We start from the raw sequence: 19,574 nt of genomic DNA, 5'->3' as shown, positions 1-19,574 counted from the left end.
TCCTTTCAAATGAAGCATTACCTGCTACAGTTTTATGGTATTTAGTGGGAAAGAGGACACTGAGTTACAGGTTAAGTATGGCTGTATTAGAAATACTTTCCCCTCCTTCCCCCAAATTTAATACACTAATTTAATTTATAGGATGCTACTGCTTCCTGAGACTAAAATTCTATTCCTAGAGTGAATATCATTTTGTTTGTGATGACAGTGGTGATTAATTATTTTCCTTCTCATTCTGTGTATTTTAACTTGATACAATGAAAAAATCTCAAACCTAGGGAGAATAAAGAGTTCTATATATTCATCACACAGCTTCAACAATTATCAATGTTTTGCCATCCTTGTTTTATTTATTACCTCCAGGGTTTTTTGTTTCTTTTTTGATAGAGTATTTTAAATAAAATTTCAGACATCACTTTGGTATATAAATCACTAATATGGGCTATTTCTTAAAAATAAAGCCCTAACACCTTTGTTACACTTACTAATACTGACAGTTTTAAAATCCAGTCAACATTCAGATTTCCCCAATTATCTCAAAAATATTTTTTTTTTACAGTTGGCTTGTTCACATTAGGATCCAAACAAGTTCCACACATTGCATTTGGTTTATGTATCTCTTAAGTCTCTCTCTCCCTCTCTACTTTTGAGGTACAAATGACACATATCTTAAATCTCTTTTAATCTAAAAAAATGTAGCCACTTTTCCTCCACTCCCCCCTTATTGCTATTCATTTGTTGAAGAAACTGGGTCATTTGTACTGTACAATTTCCCCCATTGTGGGTAGTGATGTCATTTAATATGTTCTTCTGGCCCTTGTGTTTACTGTAAATGAGCAAGTTAGATCTAGAGGCTTATGATTAAATTATTTTGGTATTTTATAACACATACTTTGGGGGAATAATGGAAAGTTTTCTAAAGTTTGGATTCAGGAAAATGACACCTGAAAAAAACCACATTTTTGCTAATGAACTAGACTAAGGAAAAAAGGCTGAGACTTCAACCTGGTATGTTCTTGCTTTCATCATGTATTTATTGTAGTCATAGTAACAGTGATACAAACTTAAAAATGCGTGGGTTTGAAAATAAACCCCCAAACACATCACAAATTATGATTCTTATTTCCATGAAAAGTATGACATTTATTTCTTCCTTCTTTCTTACAGTTAAACTGACTATATATTGTGAAAAAGCCACTCCCTGTCACTAAATGTAAAACGGACACTTAGAAACACTAGTTTACAGTACATGATCTAGAGGGAGAATTATCACAATTATCTTACATTTGTATTTGATTCCTAATATCACCTAACCTTTTTGCTTTAAAGAAAGCTTATAGAAAGTTACCTTAAAAAAAGACTGAAAAGGGGGGCACAGCATGCAGCACAAGTCCCAGGGAAAAAATGAACAAAGCTATTAATAAAGTGTGTGGGTGATTTTTATTTATATAGATGAGAATGTTTTATGTATGATTTTCTAAAGGTTATGCAAGAACCAATTGTACTGAATTGTAATAAAACTGCTCCATACTGAGAATTTTCCTGACACGTTGCCAGTTCATCTTAGTGGAGGCTGGAAACAATAAGGTTTCTTATTGCCCTTATCCTGAGTTCATACTGAAGAAAGCTAATTTGATCTCTATTAAGACATACAATGTAAAGGAAAAATTAAACATTTCATTTTTGTCTGTGTGTCTGGAAAATACAGCAAAGGCAGGGAAAGATGAAACTGCCCTTATTGTATGCTAGTGAAAAACACTTTATAAAAAACAACCTTGCCTTACAGAATCAATAATGTTAAAGATATCTGAGTTATATTTGATTGTGTCTTTACACTTATATTTTCAACCTAACTTACATGCAGGTATTTTACTGATGATACAACTATCACTAAATAATAAAGTGAATAAAGATAATAAAGTGAATTCATAGTCCTAGAGGACTAAGAAAAATCATTTGTGTTGTGATGAACATGAAGTATTAGAAGTCAGCACTATGTTTTAAGGAAGTTATGAGAATAGGAACGCTCTTGAAAAGTTGTGCATCCATGAACCTCAAAAACGGTATGTTGAGTCAAAGAAGTCAGACACAGAAGAACACATACTGTATGATTCCATTTATATGAAGTTCATGAACAGGTAAAAGTAATATATGGGATTAGAAATGAGAGTAGTAGTTGTAGGTGGAGGAGTCCAACTGGAAGGGGATAGAAGGGTATTTACCAGGGTGACAGCAATGCTCTATGCTCTGTATCTTGTAAGAAACATTGGTTACATGGGTGCATACATTTGTCAAACTCAATCTACACTTAAGACCACTGCATTTTACTTAAAAATATATTAAATCAGTCAACAGTAATTACTGAATGACTGAGTTACTATAGACTCTCACTACATTTCTATACTAGATCTCTCTCAAACTATGGAGAGAGCCCTGCATAGGGAATTTCAACTTATTCTTCCCTAGTATATAACATAGAAAGTGATTTTACAAATCAATATGTATTATTGAGGGCTTATTATTTTATCTCACTAGGTACCTGGGAAATAAAGAATGGAGAACTTGGTTTTTGCCTTCAAGCTTATAATCTTTTTTGGGAAAATTAGTTAATATAAAAGAATAGGAAAAATATAAATTGTAAATTTGTGTTATAAGATATATTCAGAGAATAAGATGATAAACAGTGATGTTTAGTATAGTTAGCAAAGCCTAACTCTTCAGCCACTCACTAAACTACTATTTACTAAGCATGTGCATTGTGGAAAGCATTGGGAATACAAAGATAAATAAGATACATTACATATTTCAGAAAAGCAATACTTTCTAGGAAAGAACTAGAAACTGAGTTTGACTTTCAAACTCATAGGATTTAGAAAAAGGTAAAAAATATGGCATTATAAATGAGTGGAACATGACAAAGGTTCATGTTAACTTAAGTTTGGTTTGGGTAGAATTATTAATATTTACTAGGTAGACTACATTTCATTCATTCTCCTTTTCCCAGGTAATCACTAGTTAATTTCCTTTACTTGAAGTTGGCAGACCTTGAGTAGATGGAATGATATTAACAGGAAGAGTCATGTAAAAGAGAGTTATGATTGGGATCTGAGAATCATAATACCCCTTTGAGATTATGGGAGGTGTAGCCTCCACTAGCCCCACATATGCCTTTAACACAGAGCAGAGCCATTTACTGACAGAACAGGATTGCAATTAATTTGTTAATGTCAATGGAATTTCAAAGCATAGCCACTCTAACAACAAATTTAATCACTGAATTATAATAGTGCTTATAAATAGTTCAAAATGAGTAACCATTTGTAATCACTTAAAATAGCCAAAATTTAAAGTACTAATCAAGAGCATCAATTTTACCTTTGAAAGACTATGAATTGACAAGTTTTACTGAATAATTTCTTTAGTAGGTCAATATTTCTTTTTAGATAATTAGTTTCCTCATGCATTTAGAAACATGTATGTTCCTGACTTATCAACTACATATTTTTTTTTAAACTTCTTATTTATTTTTTTAATTTAATTTTTATTTTTGGCTGCATTGGGTCTTTGTTGCTGCGCGCGGGCTTTCTCTAGTTGCGGCGAGCAGGGGCTACTCTTCGTTACAGTGCGTGGGCTTCTCACTGCGGTGGCTTCTCTTGTTGCAGAGCACGGGCTCTAGGCACGCGGACTTCAGTAGTTGCGGCACGCGGGCTCTAGAGCGCAGGCTCAGTAGTTGTGGCGCATGGGCTTAGCTGCTCTGCGGCATGTGGGATCTTCCTGGACCAGGGCTCGAACCCTGCATTGGCAAGCGGATTCTTATCCACTGCGCCACCGGGCAAGTCCCTAAAACTTTTTATTTTATATTGGAGTATAGCCGATTAACAATGCTGTGATAGTTTCAGGTACACAGCAGAGCGACTCAGCCATACACATATATGTATCCATTCTCCCCCAAACTCCCCTCCCATCCAGGCTGCCACATAACATTAAGCAAAGTTCCCTGTGCTATAACAATAGGTCCTGGTTGGTTATCCGTTTTAAATACAGCAGTGTGTACATGTCAATCCCAAACTCCCTATCCCTTCCCTCCACCCTTCCTCCCTGGTAACCATAAGTTCGTTCTCTAAGTCTGTACGTCTGTTTCTGTTTTGTAAATAAGTTCATTTGTATCATTTCTTTTTAGTTTCTGCGTATAAGCGATATCATACATTTCTCTTTCTCTGACTTACTTCACTCAGTATGACAATCTCTAGGTCCACCTATGTTGCTGCAAATGGCATTATTTCATTCTTTTTTATGGCTGAGTAATTACTGACAAGGGCTTAATTTTCAAAATATACAAAGAGCTCATACAACTCAATAACAAAAAACCACACAACTACATATTAAAGGAGAGAAGAAATGGTGCCTGCCTAACTTTCCTTCTTTATTTTGAGGTCAATCCTTTATTAGTTTTAATATCTGCCTATTTGAAGAGTTTAGCTTTAAAGGGATTCTGGTAACACAAATACTTTTTCTGCAGTAGAATTATGTTGAAGGATTTTTAAAAATTCTGCCATCAGATGTAGGGCTATCTCAGTAGCTATCCTGGGAGGATTCAACTTCTTCAAGGAGTTACATAAAAGAACTCCATAACAGATATGGGCAGGATGTGCCAGAAGGGCAACTGAGTTTATCATCTTTCTTTCTAAACAAAGTCCCTCCAGCATGCTCCTAGGTGTCCTTCTAGTACAAGCTTATGATCAGACAATTATTTTGTTAAATTTCCCAAACATGTTCTCAAGCAACAAAAATTCCTCCAACATGATAGGTTGATGGAAAGATGGAGGAGCAGCATGTGGGAGTACTCTTGCAGGAAACTGCTATTAGTACTACAGCTTAGTGTAATATTCTTCAACAAAAATTAAATCAAGACTTAGGGGAAATAAGGCAAGGAAAAGAGCACTGATATGTAAACAAATGTTTGCAGCAAGTATAAAATAATACTTTCCTCAATTTAAGCTATTATTAATTTTCATATTGTTTAAACATACTAAAACCTTTGGCGTACACAAGACTGGTTAGAGAAACCTGAAACATTAAGTACCAATCATCATTTTAGCTGTTAGTGGTATGGCTGGATCTCATACTTAGGCGTTATAAAGAAAAAGAAATTTTGTATATGTCAAGAATACCCAGTGATACCACTTTGCATTTAAAATTTACTTTTATTAAAAACGTGAAATTTACCGTATTATCATATAGAGTCAGTTCCAAATATTCTTAAAATTAAGTTTAAAAAAATGGCAGGGACTTCCCTGGTGGCACAGTGGTTAAGAATCCTCCTGCCAATGCAGGGGACACAGGTTTGTGCCCTGGTCTGGGAAGATCCCACATGCCGCAGAGCAACTAAGCCCGTGCACCACAACTACTGAGCCCGTACTCTAGAGCCCGTGAGCCACAACTACTGAGCCCATGTGCCACAACTACTGAAGCCTGTGCGCCTAGAGCCCGTGCTCTGCAACGAGAAGCCACCACAATGAGAAGCTCGCACACCGCAACAAAGAGTAGCCCCTGCTCGCCACAACTAGAGAAAGTCCAGGCACAGCAACGAAGACCCAACACAGCCAAAAATAAATAATAAATAAATTTTAAAAAAATCATTAAAAAAATGGCAAAGTAACTTTAAATATATAGCAACTTAAACCTAAAAAAACAAAAGTCAAATAATTAGTACAATATGAATCTTCTGTTAACAAATTTTGAATAAATGTTTCTTCACTTTTATCTTGCTTTTACAACTTTTAGGCTTCAGTCCAATATATGAAGAGTTTGAAATTCCTCCCATTCTCACAACAAGAAAAAAGCTGAAAAAACTGAAAATCAATAAATCTTATAGATCTATTGGAGAATTGAGGTCACAGAGCAAATCACTGCCCCCAAATGGGAGAGACAGGTGATACAGAGAATCAGTTTACCAAGACCAGAAACCAACAGAGCCAGCAACTGGTAGAAATACTTAAAGGATAACTGACTATTCTTGGAGACTGAGCAAGGACTAGCTTGAGAGATGAAAACTCCTGGGGGCTCAACCTTAAAGGGGCCCCAACATTTCTGTGAGTTTTACCTCCAGAAGCCCCACCAGGTTCTCACTGTGAACATCAAATAACAATCCCCTTGTACTTCCCTTCCAACAGTGGGAAGGGAAAAGTAATCATCTTGAAATACGCCCAGAGCATTTTGTTGTCCTGAACAAATGCTTACCCTCAAAGGAAGCTATTTCACCAGAGCCTAACCTATGTGGGTGAAGAAAAAAAGCTGAGAAGTGGGGGAAAAAAAGCTGAGAAACACTTGTGAAGGTTACAGCCCAGGGGCAGAAGCTCACTAAAAAACTGAAACCTAGTCATAGGATTATAGAATGCTTCCCCTCCCCTCATATCTTACCACTACATTAGTAGGGCTCCTGTAAAATAACAGAAGATTACAACTGAAGCCAGGCTCAGCCTCTATTAACAGAGTCTGTAGGGAAACCCAAAGATAACGGAGACCAAAACAATGACACCAGAGGATATTTATCCTCTAAAATCTACAGCTATAGCAAAGAGTAAATACAACCTAACTCCTTGCCAGATAAACATAAAACCTCACACTAAAGGCCTATTTATCTTGGTTCTGTCTACCTGATACACCATGTCTGGCTTTCAACAAAAAATTACAAGTATGCTAAGAGGCAAAAACCACAGTCTGGAAAGACAAAGCAAGCATCAGAATCAAGCTCAGCTATAATGAAGATTCTGGAATTATCAGGTTGGGAATCTAAAATAACTAAGATTCATATGCTAAGGGCTCTAATGGAAAAAGTGGACAACATGCAAAACAGATAGGTACTGTAAGCAGAGAGATGGAAACTCTGAGAAAGAATCTAATGGAAATGATAGAAATAAAAAACACTAATAGAAATGAAGAATGCTTTTGATGAGGTCATCAGTAGACTAGGCATAACTGAGGAAAGAATCAGTAAGCTTTAAGATAGGTCAATAGAAACTTCTCAAACTGAACAGAAAATTAAAAAAAAAAAAAGGGAACCCAGAATATCCAAAAACTGTAGGACAATTACAAAAGGTGTAACATATGTACAACAGGAATACCAGAAGGGAAAGAGAAAAGACAGAAAAGAATAGAAAAAAATATTTGAAATAATAACGGCTGAGTTTTCTCAAGACTAATGATAGACACCAAACCACAAATCCAGGAAGCTCAGAGAACATGGAGCAGGATAAATACCAAAAATCTGTACCTAGGTATATGATTTTCAAACTGCAGAAAATCAAAGATGAAGAGAAAATCTTGAAAGATATCAGAGGGGGAAAAAAACCTTACTGAGAGAGGAACAAGGATAAGAATCATGAGACTTCTCTTAAGAAACCATGCAAGCAAGAGGAAAGTGGAGTGAAATATTTAAAGGTTGAAAGGAAAAACCTACCAACATAGAAATCATCCAGTATGCAGTAAAATTATCCTTCAAAAGTGAAGAAGAAATACTTTCTCAGGCAAACAAAAATTGAGGAACATGTTACTAGTAGACCTGCCTTTCAAGAAATATTAAAAAGAAGTTATTCAGAAAGAAGGAAATGACATAGATCAGAAACTCAGATCTACATAAAGAAAGGAAGAGCATTTGAGAAGAAATAAAAGAAACAATATTTTATGTTTTTTATTCTTAACTGATCTAACAGATAACATATTATTCAAAATAATAACAGCAAGAATAAACTGGATGCATTATAACTTATGGATAAATGAAATGTATGACAGTAATGTTATAAGAGACAGGAGAAAGTAATTGTGTTATATAACAGAAATTGGTTTACTCTGTTATAAGGTACTGGCACTACTCATGAAGTGGTACAGTGTTATTTGTAAGTGGACTTAGATTAACTGTAAATGTATATTGCAAATTCTAGGGCAACAACTAAAATTTTTAAAAAATTAAGCATAATTGATATGCTAAGAGAGGAGAGAAAATGGAATCACATAAAATACTCAATTAAAACCAGAGAAAGCAGAGAGTGGAAGACAAAAACAAAGAACAAGGGCAACAAATAGAAGACAATTATAAATATGGCAGATTTTAATCCAATTATGTCAATAATAGATAAAAAAAAGATCCAACTCTGTGTTGTCTACAGAAACCCAAGTTAAATATAAAGACACAGAGAGATTAAAAGTAAAGATATGGAGAAAGATATAACATGCTAACACTAATAAAATAAAGCTGGAGTATTACACTATTTTCAGATAAAGCAGATTTCAGACCAAGGAAATTTATCAAGGATAAAGAAAGACAATTACATAATGAAAAAGGTGCTCATTCTCCAAGACATAACAATCCCAAATGTATATGCACCTAACAACAGAGCATTAAAATATGTGAGGCCAAAACTAACAGAAATGTTTTTAGAAATAGACAAATCCCCAATTACAGTTGGAGAGTTCAGTGCTTCTCTATCAGAAATGGACAGATCCAGCAGGCAGAAAATCAGCAGGATACAGTTGAACAGCACCATCTATCAACCAGATCTAGTTGTTATTTATTGAGTACTTCATCTAACAACAGCAGAATACATTCTTCTCAAGCTCATATGGCAGCAGTCCCCAACCTTTTTGGCACCAGGGACCGGTTTCATGGAAGATAATTTTAACACGGACGGGGGGTGGGGGGTGGGATGGTATGGTTCAGGCGGTAATGCGAGTGATGGGGAGCAGCAGATGAAGCTTCGCTTGCTCACCCACTGCTCACCTCCTGCTGTGTGGCCCAGTTCCTAACAGGCTGCAGACTGGTACTGGTCCACGGCCCAGGGGTTGGGGACCCCTGTCATATGGAACAGTTACCAAGACCACATGCTGAGCCATAGCCTTAACATATACCTTAATACTAAAAGAACAGAAATCATACAAAGAATGCTCTCAGACCCAAATGGAATTAAACTAGAAATGAGTAACAGAATGATAGCCAGAAAATCCCCAAATATTTGGAGATTAAATAAACACACTTCTAAATAACACTCGGATAGAAGAAGAAGTCTCAAGAGAAACTTAATATTTTGAACTAAATGAAAATACAACTGCTGTATAATAAAGAACTCTGTCCCCAGTTCGTGGAAGGGAGCCTCTAAATCTCAGAGTTTTCTTGAGTGATAGGAGTGTCTTTGTTATTCATGGTGAGCCCCTAGATAGGTTTTGCCAAGGAGATGACTCAGGATGGAGCTGGCCACACCAGAAAGGCTAACCATGTGATTAAAGAGTTGGAGCTTTGAGCTACATATCAGCCTGACCTCTGGGGGAAGGGAGAGGGACAGGAGACTGAGTTCAACCACATGGCCAATGATTCAATGAATCATGCCCATGTAATTAAACCCTAATAAAAACTCTGGACAGCCTGGATGAGTTTCCCTCATTAACAATACTCTGTGCATATTGGTGTACATCAATGGGTAAGGAAGATGACATGTCCAGACCCGTGGAGAGAGGACACTGAAGCTACGTGTTTGGGGTAGGGAGAGGCAAGGCAATTTTGTGTTGAAATGTGAAATTTTTCTTTTCTACATATTGTATGATTCCATTTATATGAAATGTCCAGAATAGGCAATCAAAAAAAAAAGCAGAAAGTAGGTTAGTGGTTGCCTAGGACTTGGGGAGACTGGGGACTGGGGATAAGAACTGAGGAGCGTGGGGTTTCATTTTGAGGAAATGAAAATGTTCTAAAATTGACTGTGGTAATGGATGTACAAGTCTGTGAATTTACAAATTCAAAGCCATTGAATTGTATACTTCAAATAGGTGAACTGTATTGTACGTAAATTATAACTCAATAAAGCTATTAAAAACACTTGCTCAAGGAAATGAAAAGACAAGCCACAGACTTGGAGAAAATATTTGCAGAAGACATATCTGATAAAGGACTGATACCCCAAATATATAAAGAATTCTTAAAACTCAACAATAAGAAAGCAAATAACCCAGTTTAAAAAAATGGGCCAAAGGCCTTAACAGATACCTCTCCAAGAAGATATACAGATGGCAAATAAGCATATGAATAGATGTGCTGCGTAACATGTCATCAGGGAAATGCAAAATAGAACAATGAGATACCACTACATACCTACTAGAAAGACCAAAATTCCTAACACGGACAATGCCAAATGCTGGTGAGGTTGTGGAGCGACAGGAACTCTCATTCATTGTTGGTGGGAATGCAAAATGGTGCAACTACCTTGGATCAGTTTGGCAGTTTCTTATAAAACTAAATATACTCTTACCACATGATCCAGCAATCACATTCCAAAAACCTGCACATAGATGTTTATAGCAGCTTTATTCGTAACTGCCAAAACATGGAAGCAACCAAGATGTCCTTCAGCAGGTGAATGGATCAATAAACTGTAGTACATCCAGACAATGGGCTATTATTCAGCACTAAAAACAAATACGCTATCAAGCCATGAAGAGACATGGAGGAACCTTAAATGCATATTACTAAGTGAAAGAAGCCAATCTGAAAAGGCCACATACTACAGATTCCAACTGTACGACCTTCAGGAAAAGGTGAAACTATGGAGACAGTAAAAAGATCAGTGGTTGTTAAGGGTTAGAGGGGAGGGAGGGGTGGATACTCCGAGCACAGATGATTTTTTAGGGCAGTGAAACTACTCTGTATGATACTATAACGGTGGATACATGCCATTATACGTTTGTCCAAACCCATGGAATGTACAACACCAAGGGTGAGCCCTAAGGTAAACTATGGACTTTGGGTGATAATGATGTGTCAATGTAGGTTCATCAACTATAACAAATGTACCACTCTGATGGGGGATGCTGATAATGGGGGAGGCTATGTATTTGTGGAGGCAGGTAGTATATGGGAACTCTCTGTGCTTTTCTCTCAATTTTGCTATGAACCTAAAACTGCTCTTAAAAAAAAGTCTGGGCTTCCCTGGTGGTGCAGTGGTTGAGAATCTGCCTGCCAATGCAGGGGACACGGGTTCGAGCCCTGGTCTGGGAAGATCCCACATGCCGCGGAGCGACTAGGCCCGCGGGCCACAATTGCTGAGCCTACGCGTCTGGAGCCTGTGCTCCGCAACAAGAGAAGCCGCGGTAGTGAGAGGCCCGTGCACCGCGATGAAGAGTGGCCCCCACTTGCCGCAACTAGAGAAAGCCCTCGCACAGAAACGAAGACCCAACACAGCCATAAATAAATAAATAAATAAAATTAAAAAAAAAAAAGTCTATTAAGAAAAAACACAAATAAGACTGAAACAAAACAAACAAAAAGATTAAGTAGTAGACATATAGATATATGTGACCATTAAATCTACTAAAGCCAAACAAAACAAAACAAAACAAAAAAACCCACTTGCTTTGTTGAAAACCCCCACTGTGGATTTAAAAAATGATGTTTAATTTCAATATACATTAAAAACATGAGTAAGTAACAGAAGGTAAGAGGCAATGATAAGAGTAAGGGCTGGGCTTCCCTGGTGGTGCAGTGGTTGAGAATCTGCCTGCCACTGCAGGGGACACGGGTTCGAGCCCTGGTCTGGGAGGATCCCACATGCCATGGAGCAGCTAAGCCTGTGCGCCACAACTGCTGAGCCTGTGCTCTGGAGCCTGCGAGCCACCACTAGAGCCCATGTGCTGCAACTACTGAAGCCCACGCGCCTAGAGCCTGTGCTCCGCAGCGTGAGAGGCCACCACAATGAGAAGCCCGCGCACCACAACAAAGAGTAGCCCCTGCTCGCCGCAATTGGAGAAGGCCCGTGCGCAGCGGTGAGGACCCAGCGCAGCCAAGGATAAATGAATAAAATAAATAAATTTATTAAAAAAAAAAACACAAAAAACAATAACCTAACCTTAACCTTAAGAAGCAAACTAAAACCAAAGCAAAAAGAAAGGAACAATAGGTATTGGGGTGAAAATTTATGAAATAGAGAATAAAATACAATAGAGAACATCAACAACAACAACAACAACAAAAAAGAGTAAGGGCTATAGAGTATAAACAAAAGGCTGGTGGGCCAGGCATTTAGTTATGTTGTAATATAAAAATATTTTATAAAAATTCAGTCACCACTGAAGCTTATAAGTTTTATATATAATTTTGATGTATCTAGAGTAGACAAAAACTTATAAAGTTAAGATGATCTTATCAGTAGAAAAGATATTCTAAACCAGCTTAGCCAAAAGAAGCATTTTGATTGCCTAATTTAACTTTGTAAAGGAGAGGTAAATCTTATAGCTGGTCTCTGTAAACCTCACAGCTGGAACATTCTAACAGCACCTTGCAGTTTCCAGTGATCAAAGTAAGTTACTTTATATACTAAACTAAGAATTTCATAATAGAAATAATGTAACACCAGGAGGTGCAGTTATCATGAAATAATTACACTACTGGGAGATTACAGGCACAAGGCTGTACCCCAGGGGTGTGATTATCCCATGATAACCGTATCCACTGAAATTGCCTTATTGCAAAAATAATCTCTATTCACTGGTGAGACATTATTCAATAGGTGATTTTTTTAAATGAAAAGAGTTTTTAGCTTGAATCAGCAAGTGGATTAGGAAATTGGCCAGTTTATTTTTCATTGCATTCAAATTTTGAACATAACATCATTATTTGCTTTCCTATTTGATACAGTAGAGTATTTTTGATTTGGTTTTGAGAAACCTTTAGGAGTTTCTAATAATGTTAGTTAAGTGGTATTGCTAAATTCAGGTCAAACTTTAAAAGGTATTAAGTGAGCAAAACCATTTTAAATGATTTATTTCTATGCGTAAGTTTTAACTCCTCTAATATTCCTTTAAAAATTATAAATGTATAACCACTGTTAATATTTTAGTGTATTTCCTTCAAGGCATTTTTATTTTTCTAAAAATATCTCTCTATATGTCTACCTAAAGATGTAAAGAGAAACATGAATGGAATCCATGTAATTACCTTGTTTTATAATGTTTTTTTATTTGACCAAATGTTGTAAACAACATCCATTAAGAAATCTTCCTGTCATTTTTAATGGTTGTATAGTATAGTATTCCCCTGTGGCAATATCCCATAATTATTCACTTAACATCCTTTTATTAAATATTTAGGTTCTCTACCTTACTATAATACACAATGCTTTATGACAAAAATCTTGGGACATATCCATGATTATTTCTGTAGGATAAAGTTATGACTGTGTAATATTAGTAAAACATAATTTAAACAAACAAACAAGGTCCTGTTTCCCACATCTTCAGTTGTTCTTACATACAGCTGAAGCTGATGGTTCTCAACGCCGACAGTGCATCAGAAATAGATCAGTAACTTTCATCATCTTATGTGGTATCACAGATGGTGAAAGTTACTGATCTATTTTTACCATAATCTTATCATAGAGTTCAGTGCTTTGAGGTATTCTTAGAAAAGTAAGACACAGGATTTAAGAAATTTAAAATACTGCTTCTTAATTTTTTTTTTTTACTTGATATATCCTGGTATACCCTCATGTGTCAACATAGATCAACAGCTTGATTCATATATCTATATCTAACGGCTATATGGTATTCCATTTTGGCTATATTGGCATTCCAATTAATTCCGTAATTAATTTATTTTAAAAATGAAAAAAATTTTTTTGGCCACGCTGTGCATCATGCAGGATCTTAGTTCCCCAATCAGGGATTAAACCTGTGCCCCCTGCAGTGGAAGCGCGGAGTCTTAACCACTGGACCGCCAAGGAAGTCCCCATAATTAATTTTTTAAAAATACACCAATAGGGCTTCCCTGGTGGCGCAGTGGTTAAGAATCCACCTGCCAATGCAGGGGACACAGGTTCAGTCCCTGGTCCGGGAAGATCCCACATGCCGTAGAGCAACTAAGCCCATGCGCCACAACTACTGAGCCTGTGCTCTGGAGCCCGTGAGCCACAACTACTGAAGCCCGCGCACCTAGAGCCCGTGCTCTGCAACAAGAGAAGCCACTGCAATGAGAAGCCCGCACACTGCAACAAAGAGTAGCCCGCACTTGCTGCAACTAGAGAAAGCCCGTGCGCAGCAACGAAGACCCAATGCAGCCAAAAATAAATAAATAAAATAAACTTATATATGTAAAAAAATACATCAATAAAGTGTATGTGCCCAGCGCTATTCTAAGCACTACACGTGTATTAACTCATTTAGTTTAGTTCTCTTAACAACCTTATAGGGTAGGTACTAGTATAATACCTATTTTACAGACACTGCAAACTGAGGCACAGAGCAGTTAAGCAGCTTGCTTAAAGTCACATGGCTACTAAATAGAGAGCAGGGGTTCCAAATCAGGCATCTACGTACCTCCACACCTCCACAGTCTGAACTTATGGTTCCTTCTGTGTGGAAGGTTGTTCCTTCTGCCTGAGATACCAAATGCTCTTCTTCCAGATGCTGCATGGTTGCATTTTTCTGTCATCTAGGTCTCAGCCTAACATCACTTCCTCAGAGGGGCCCTTCCTGACCACCTCATATTCCCCATTTAGTTCTTATCACAGTATCCAATGTAATTTTAATCACAGAATTTATAAATACCTAGTACTTTCTTATTTATTAGTTTATTTTGTGTCATTCCCAATAGAATGAAAGTAAGAACCTTTTCTGTCTTGCTACTGTGTTCCGAGAGCCTAGAAAAATGGCTGGCACAGAGTAAGCACTCCATACGTGGTGATTGTTGAATAAATGAGTGAGTTTATTTTACCAACCCCTTACTGACAGACATTTAGGGTTATTTCTCATCTTTACTACTATTAACCTTTGAGCATCTACCTTATCACTTTCTTACTATAAATTCCTGGACGTTGAATTTCCAGTAAAACGATATGCATGTTCTTAAGGCTTTTGATACATATCATCAAATAACTCTTCAGAAAGGCTGCTCCAATTTATCATTAGTGGATTAAAATGTTCATTTTATCATACTTGCTCCAACACTGGATGTGTTTTTCTTTTAAACCTTTAGCGCTCATTCTTTTTGTTGTTGTTAGTAGACTTTCTAATACAGATTCAAGAGAAAGCAGGTCTATTAGTTACTAAATAAAAGGCTATCCTAGTCTATAGTCTACGTCCTAGTCTCCTAGTATCCTGGAGTCTATCCTACTCATTCTCTCCAAGCAGAATCAAAGTAAGACAAGGCTGAGGAACAAAGACAGCAACTGCCACTGCCTGCCCCTAGCCAACACAGGGGTCATGCAGCTGGAAGAGCACCACAAGGATAGAGAAAGAATGAAGAAAGATGCAACCCCTTCCAGCAAACAGAATATACCTTTCAAACATAACAACAGATCCCTGTGACTACCAAAATTAGTGGTCAGAGATATTTGCACCAATGGGTTCTTCATCCTACTTTGCCCTCATTTTCTTTGGGGCTTTCTTTCTTTGGGAGCTTCTCTCCCCTCTTTCATCAGTTGAGTGAGGGCAGGGGAGAGGAAGCATAGTATGTGGGTTTTAAGAGTACCTGCACTTTGGCATCAGCAGGATGTTCTTTTGTCAGAGATTGCCAGACCAAGGTCTGTACAGCTATTTTCTCACTACTGAGCAGTTTTCCCTCTACTTAAGATGTGGTTTTTTAAACTTTTTAAAAGAGCAATAAGGATTTTTAAAAAATCAGTTGCAATATTCTGTGTCTGTACTTCCTCTAGCCATCCCGACATTCGTAACACCATTAATGAGACAGTGTCAAACCTGATAATGGATCAAATTCCTAAACTCCTAATATGAGAACTGGCATCTTGAATCCTACAGCCTGCATCTGGCTTGCTGGAAGAAAGCCCAATGTCTAGCTATAGAAGAGGGCTGAAGGTCATATGCTGATTGAGGGTGAACCCTGGGCTCAGAAGTGGCAGTGGAAGCCTCAGGGAGTCTAAAGAGGTGCATCACAGGCCTAGATTAGCTGAGAGGTTCGGGCTTCACACCCAGAACATTTGCTTCAATACAGCAGCTCTGCCTTTATATGTTCTATACACTGGGATTACATGTAGGATTTATTTTAAAAAATTTTAAAAAGGTTCTATAGCTGTTTAAAAAATTCTGAAAATCTTGAGTTATATTATCATCTTTACTTTAAAATGAAGAACTGAAACTCATAAAGGTGAAATGACTTAAGGTTACAGCGTTAAGCAGGTTATTGCTATTATGATTCACTATGAGTTACTGTTGGATTAGTGTGGCTGTCTCAACAACATACTAACAAGGCACTGATAAATTTAAGTTAAAACTTCTCAGTTTTAGTATCTATTTATAAAAAGAACCCAAATGATCCAAACCAAATTAGACCAATTTTTCTTAAGTAGACAATAACATGCAGGAAGGTAAATAACTTTCAAGTAAAAATTAATTTTAATATATCTAACATCTTTTAAAACTCAATTTTTATTTTATCTCAGAAACAAAAAAGGCAATTGTTGAGGCTTTTGTCCAGCCCAGTTCTACAACTCGTTAGGACATGAATATGAGAAGTAGCCATTTCTTCCTTCTATTTTTAGGTTACCAACCTGATAAACTATGTTTAATACATCTGTTACTTTTAAAATCAATTACACAGGGCCCTTGGCTAGAAAAATTAAATTCTAATATACAGCATTTCAAACTCAAAACATATGATCAGAGTTTCCTGTTGACCATCATATTTCGGGAATGTAACCTAACCCCAAAAAACCAACCAAACCAAATCAAACTAATATCCAGAGAGACAAAAAAAAAAAAAAAAAAAGTTATTTTAGCTTCCCTTGTTTGCCCTCTTATAAATTCTAAAACAAACAAATAAATTATGTCTGGTGCCTACCTGAGCCATCAGTGGGAACTGAACTTGCATTAATTCCAGAAAGACCAAACAAAGGACATTCTCGATCTGTATTGACATGACCCCATTTGTGACATTTAATGCACCTCACATTTCGAACCTGAGAAATAGTAAACATTAATTATTTTGGTTACTAAAATACTAATAATCTAACCAATGTTCAACTCCCCACTCCTTAGCAGAGTTTAAGTTAAATTAGTCTTGTTTTTAAAAGATCTCCAGGGAAAGAGACTCCACAACTATATTTGGTAATGTAATTCAAACACTAAAATCTTTTATCATAAATTATGCCTAAAAGCTAAGCTGAATCCTGTTTCTTTTTTCTAAAAATATTTATTTATTTGGCTGCATCATGTCTTAGTTGCAGCACATGGGATCTCCCTTGCGGCATGCAGGATCTTTCATTGCAGTGTGCAGGCCCTTCTTTGCAGCACGTGGGCTTCTCTTCAGTTGTGGCGTGCGGGCTCAGTTGTTGCAGCGTGTCGGCTCTCTAGTTGTGGCATGCGGGCTCTAGAGTGCGCGGGATTACTTGCCCCGCAGCATGTGGGATCTTAGTTCCCTAGCCAGGGATCGAACCCGTGTCCCCTGCATCGGAAGGTGGATTCTTTTTTTTTTTTTAACATTTTATTGGAGTATAATTGCTTTACAATGTTGTGTTAGTTTCTGCTGTTTAACAAAGTGAATCAGCTATATGTATACATATATCCCCATATCCCCTCCCTCTTGCGTCTCCCTCCCACCCTCCCTATCCCACCCCTCTAGGTGGTCACAAAGCACCGAGCTGACATCCCTGTGCTATGTAGCTGCTTCCCACTAGCTATCTAGTTTACATTTGGTAGTATATATGTCAATGCCACTCTCTCACTTCGTCCCAGTTTATCCTTCCTCCTCCCCATGTCCTCAAGTCAGTTCTCTACGTCTGCGTCTTTACTCCTGTCCTGCCCCAGATTAATCAGATCCATAGTTTTTTTTAGATTCCATATATATGTGTTAGTATACGGTATTTGTTTTTCTCTTTCTGACTTACTTCACGCTGTATGACAGACTCTAGGTCCATCCACCTCACTACAAATAACTCAAGTTCGTTTCTTTTTTATGGCTGAATAATATTCCATTGTATACATGTGCCACATCTTCTTTATCCATTCATCTGTCAATGGACACTTAGGTTGCTACTATGTCCTGGCTATTGTAAATAGTGCTGCCATGAACACTGTGGTACATGGCTCTTTTTGAATTATGGTTTTCTCAGGGTATATGCCCAGTAGTGGGATTGCTGGGTCATACTGTAGTTCTATTTTTAGTTTTTTAAGGAATCTCTACACTGTTCTTCACAGTGGCTGTATCAATTTACATTCCCACCAACAATGCAAGAGGGTTCCCTTTTCTCCACACCTTCTCCGGCATTTGTTGTTTGTAGATTTTCTGATGATGCCTATTATAACTGGTGTGAGGTGATACCTCATTGTAGTTTTGATTTGCATTTCTCTAATAATTAGTGATGTTGAGCGTTCTTTCATGTGTTTGTTGGCAATCTGTATATCTTCTTTGGAGAAATGTCCATTTAGGTCTTCTGCCCATTTTTGGATTGGGTTGTTTGTTTTTTTGATATTGAGCTGCATGAGCTGCTTGTAAATTTTGGAGATTAATCCTTTGTCAGCTGCTTCATTTGCAAATACCTTCTCCCATTCTGAGGGTTGTCTTTTCGTCTTATGGTTTCCTTTGCTGTGCAAAAGCTTGTTTCATTAGGTCCCATTTGTTTATTTTTGTTTTTATTTCCATTTCTCTAGGAGGTGGGTCAAAAAGGATCCTGCTGTGATTTATGCCATAGAGTGTTCCGCCTATGTTTTCCTCTAAGAGTTTTATAGTGTCTGACCTTACATTTAGGTCTTTAATCCAATTTGAGCTTATTTTTGTGTACGGTGTTAGGAAGTGGGGTTTTTTTGTGTTTTTCTTTTTTAAACATCTTTATTGGAGTATAATTGCTTTACAATGGTGTGTTAGTTTCTGCTTTATAACAAAGTGAATCAGTTATACATATACATACGTCCCCATATCTCTTCCATTTTGCATCTCCCTCCCTCCCACCCTCCCTATCCCACCCCTCTAGGTGGTCACAAAGCACCGAGCTGATCTCCCTGTGCTATGTGGCTGTTTCCCACTAGCTATCTATTTTACTTTTGGTAGTGTATATATGTCCACGCCACTCTCTCACTTTGTCCCAGCTTCCCCTTCCCCTTCCCCGTATCCTCAAGTCCATTCTCTAGTAGGTCTGCATCTTTATTCCCATCTTACCCCTAGGTTCTTCATGACCATTATTTATTTATTTTTTTTAGATTCCATATATATGTGTTAGCATACGGTATTTGTTTTTCTTTTTTCTGACTTACTTCACTCTGTATGACAGACTCTAGGTCCATCCACCTCACTACAAATAACTCAATTTCGTTTCTTTTTATGGCTGAGTAATATTCCATTGTGTTTATGTGCCACATCTTCTTTATCCATTCATCTGTTGATGGACACTTAGGTTGCTTCCATGTTCTGGCTATTGTAAATAGAGCTGCAGTGAACACTGTGGTACATGACTCTTTTTGAATTATGGTTTTCTCAGGGTATATGCCCAGTAGTGGGACTGCTGGGTCATATGGTAGTTGTATTTTTAGTTTTTAAGGAACCTCCATACTGTTCTCTGTAGTGGCTGTATCAATTTACATTCCCACCA

The 19,574-nt window shown here is 37.3% G+C and overlaps 1 protein-coding gene across 1 annotated transcript in view; it reads right to left on the bottom strand.

The window, feature by feature from the left end:
- The window catches only part of CIRSR (corepressor of RBPJ and splicing regulator), a 40,531-nt gene that overhangs the window by 7,363 nt on the left and 13,594 nt on the right, over positions 1-19,574 (bottom strand). Inside the window, exon 7 of the mRNA XM_082397772.1 lies at positions 16,832-16,949. Within this exon, the coding sequence (XP_082253898.1) occupies positions 16,832-16,949 (118 nt within the window). The remainder of the gene's footprint in view (positions 1-16,831; positions 16,950-19,574) is intronic.

This window comes from Balaenoptera borealis (assembly GCF_965194805.1).
Source record: "Balaenoptera borealis genome assembly, chromosome: 6".
NCBI lineage: Eukaryota > Metazoa > Chordata > Mammalia > Artiodactyla > Balaenopteridae > Balaenoptera > Balaenoptera borealis.
This window is presented reverse-complemented; position numbering and strand designations above follow the sequence as displayed.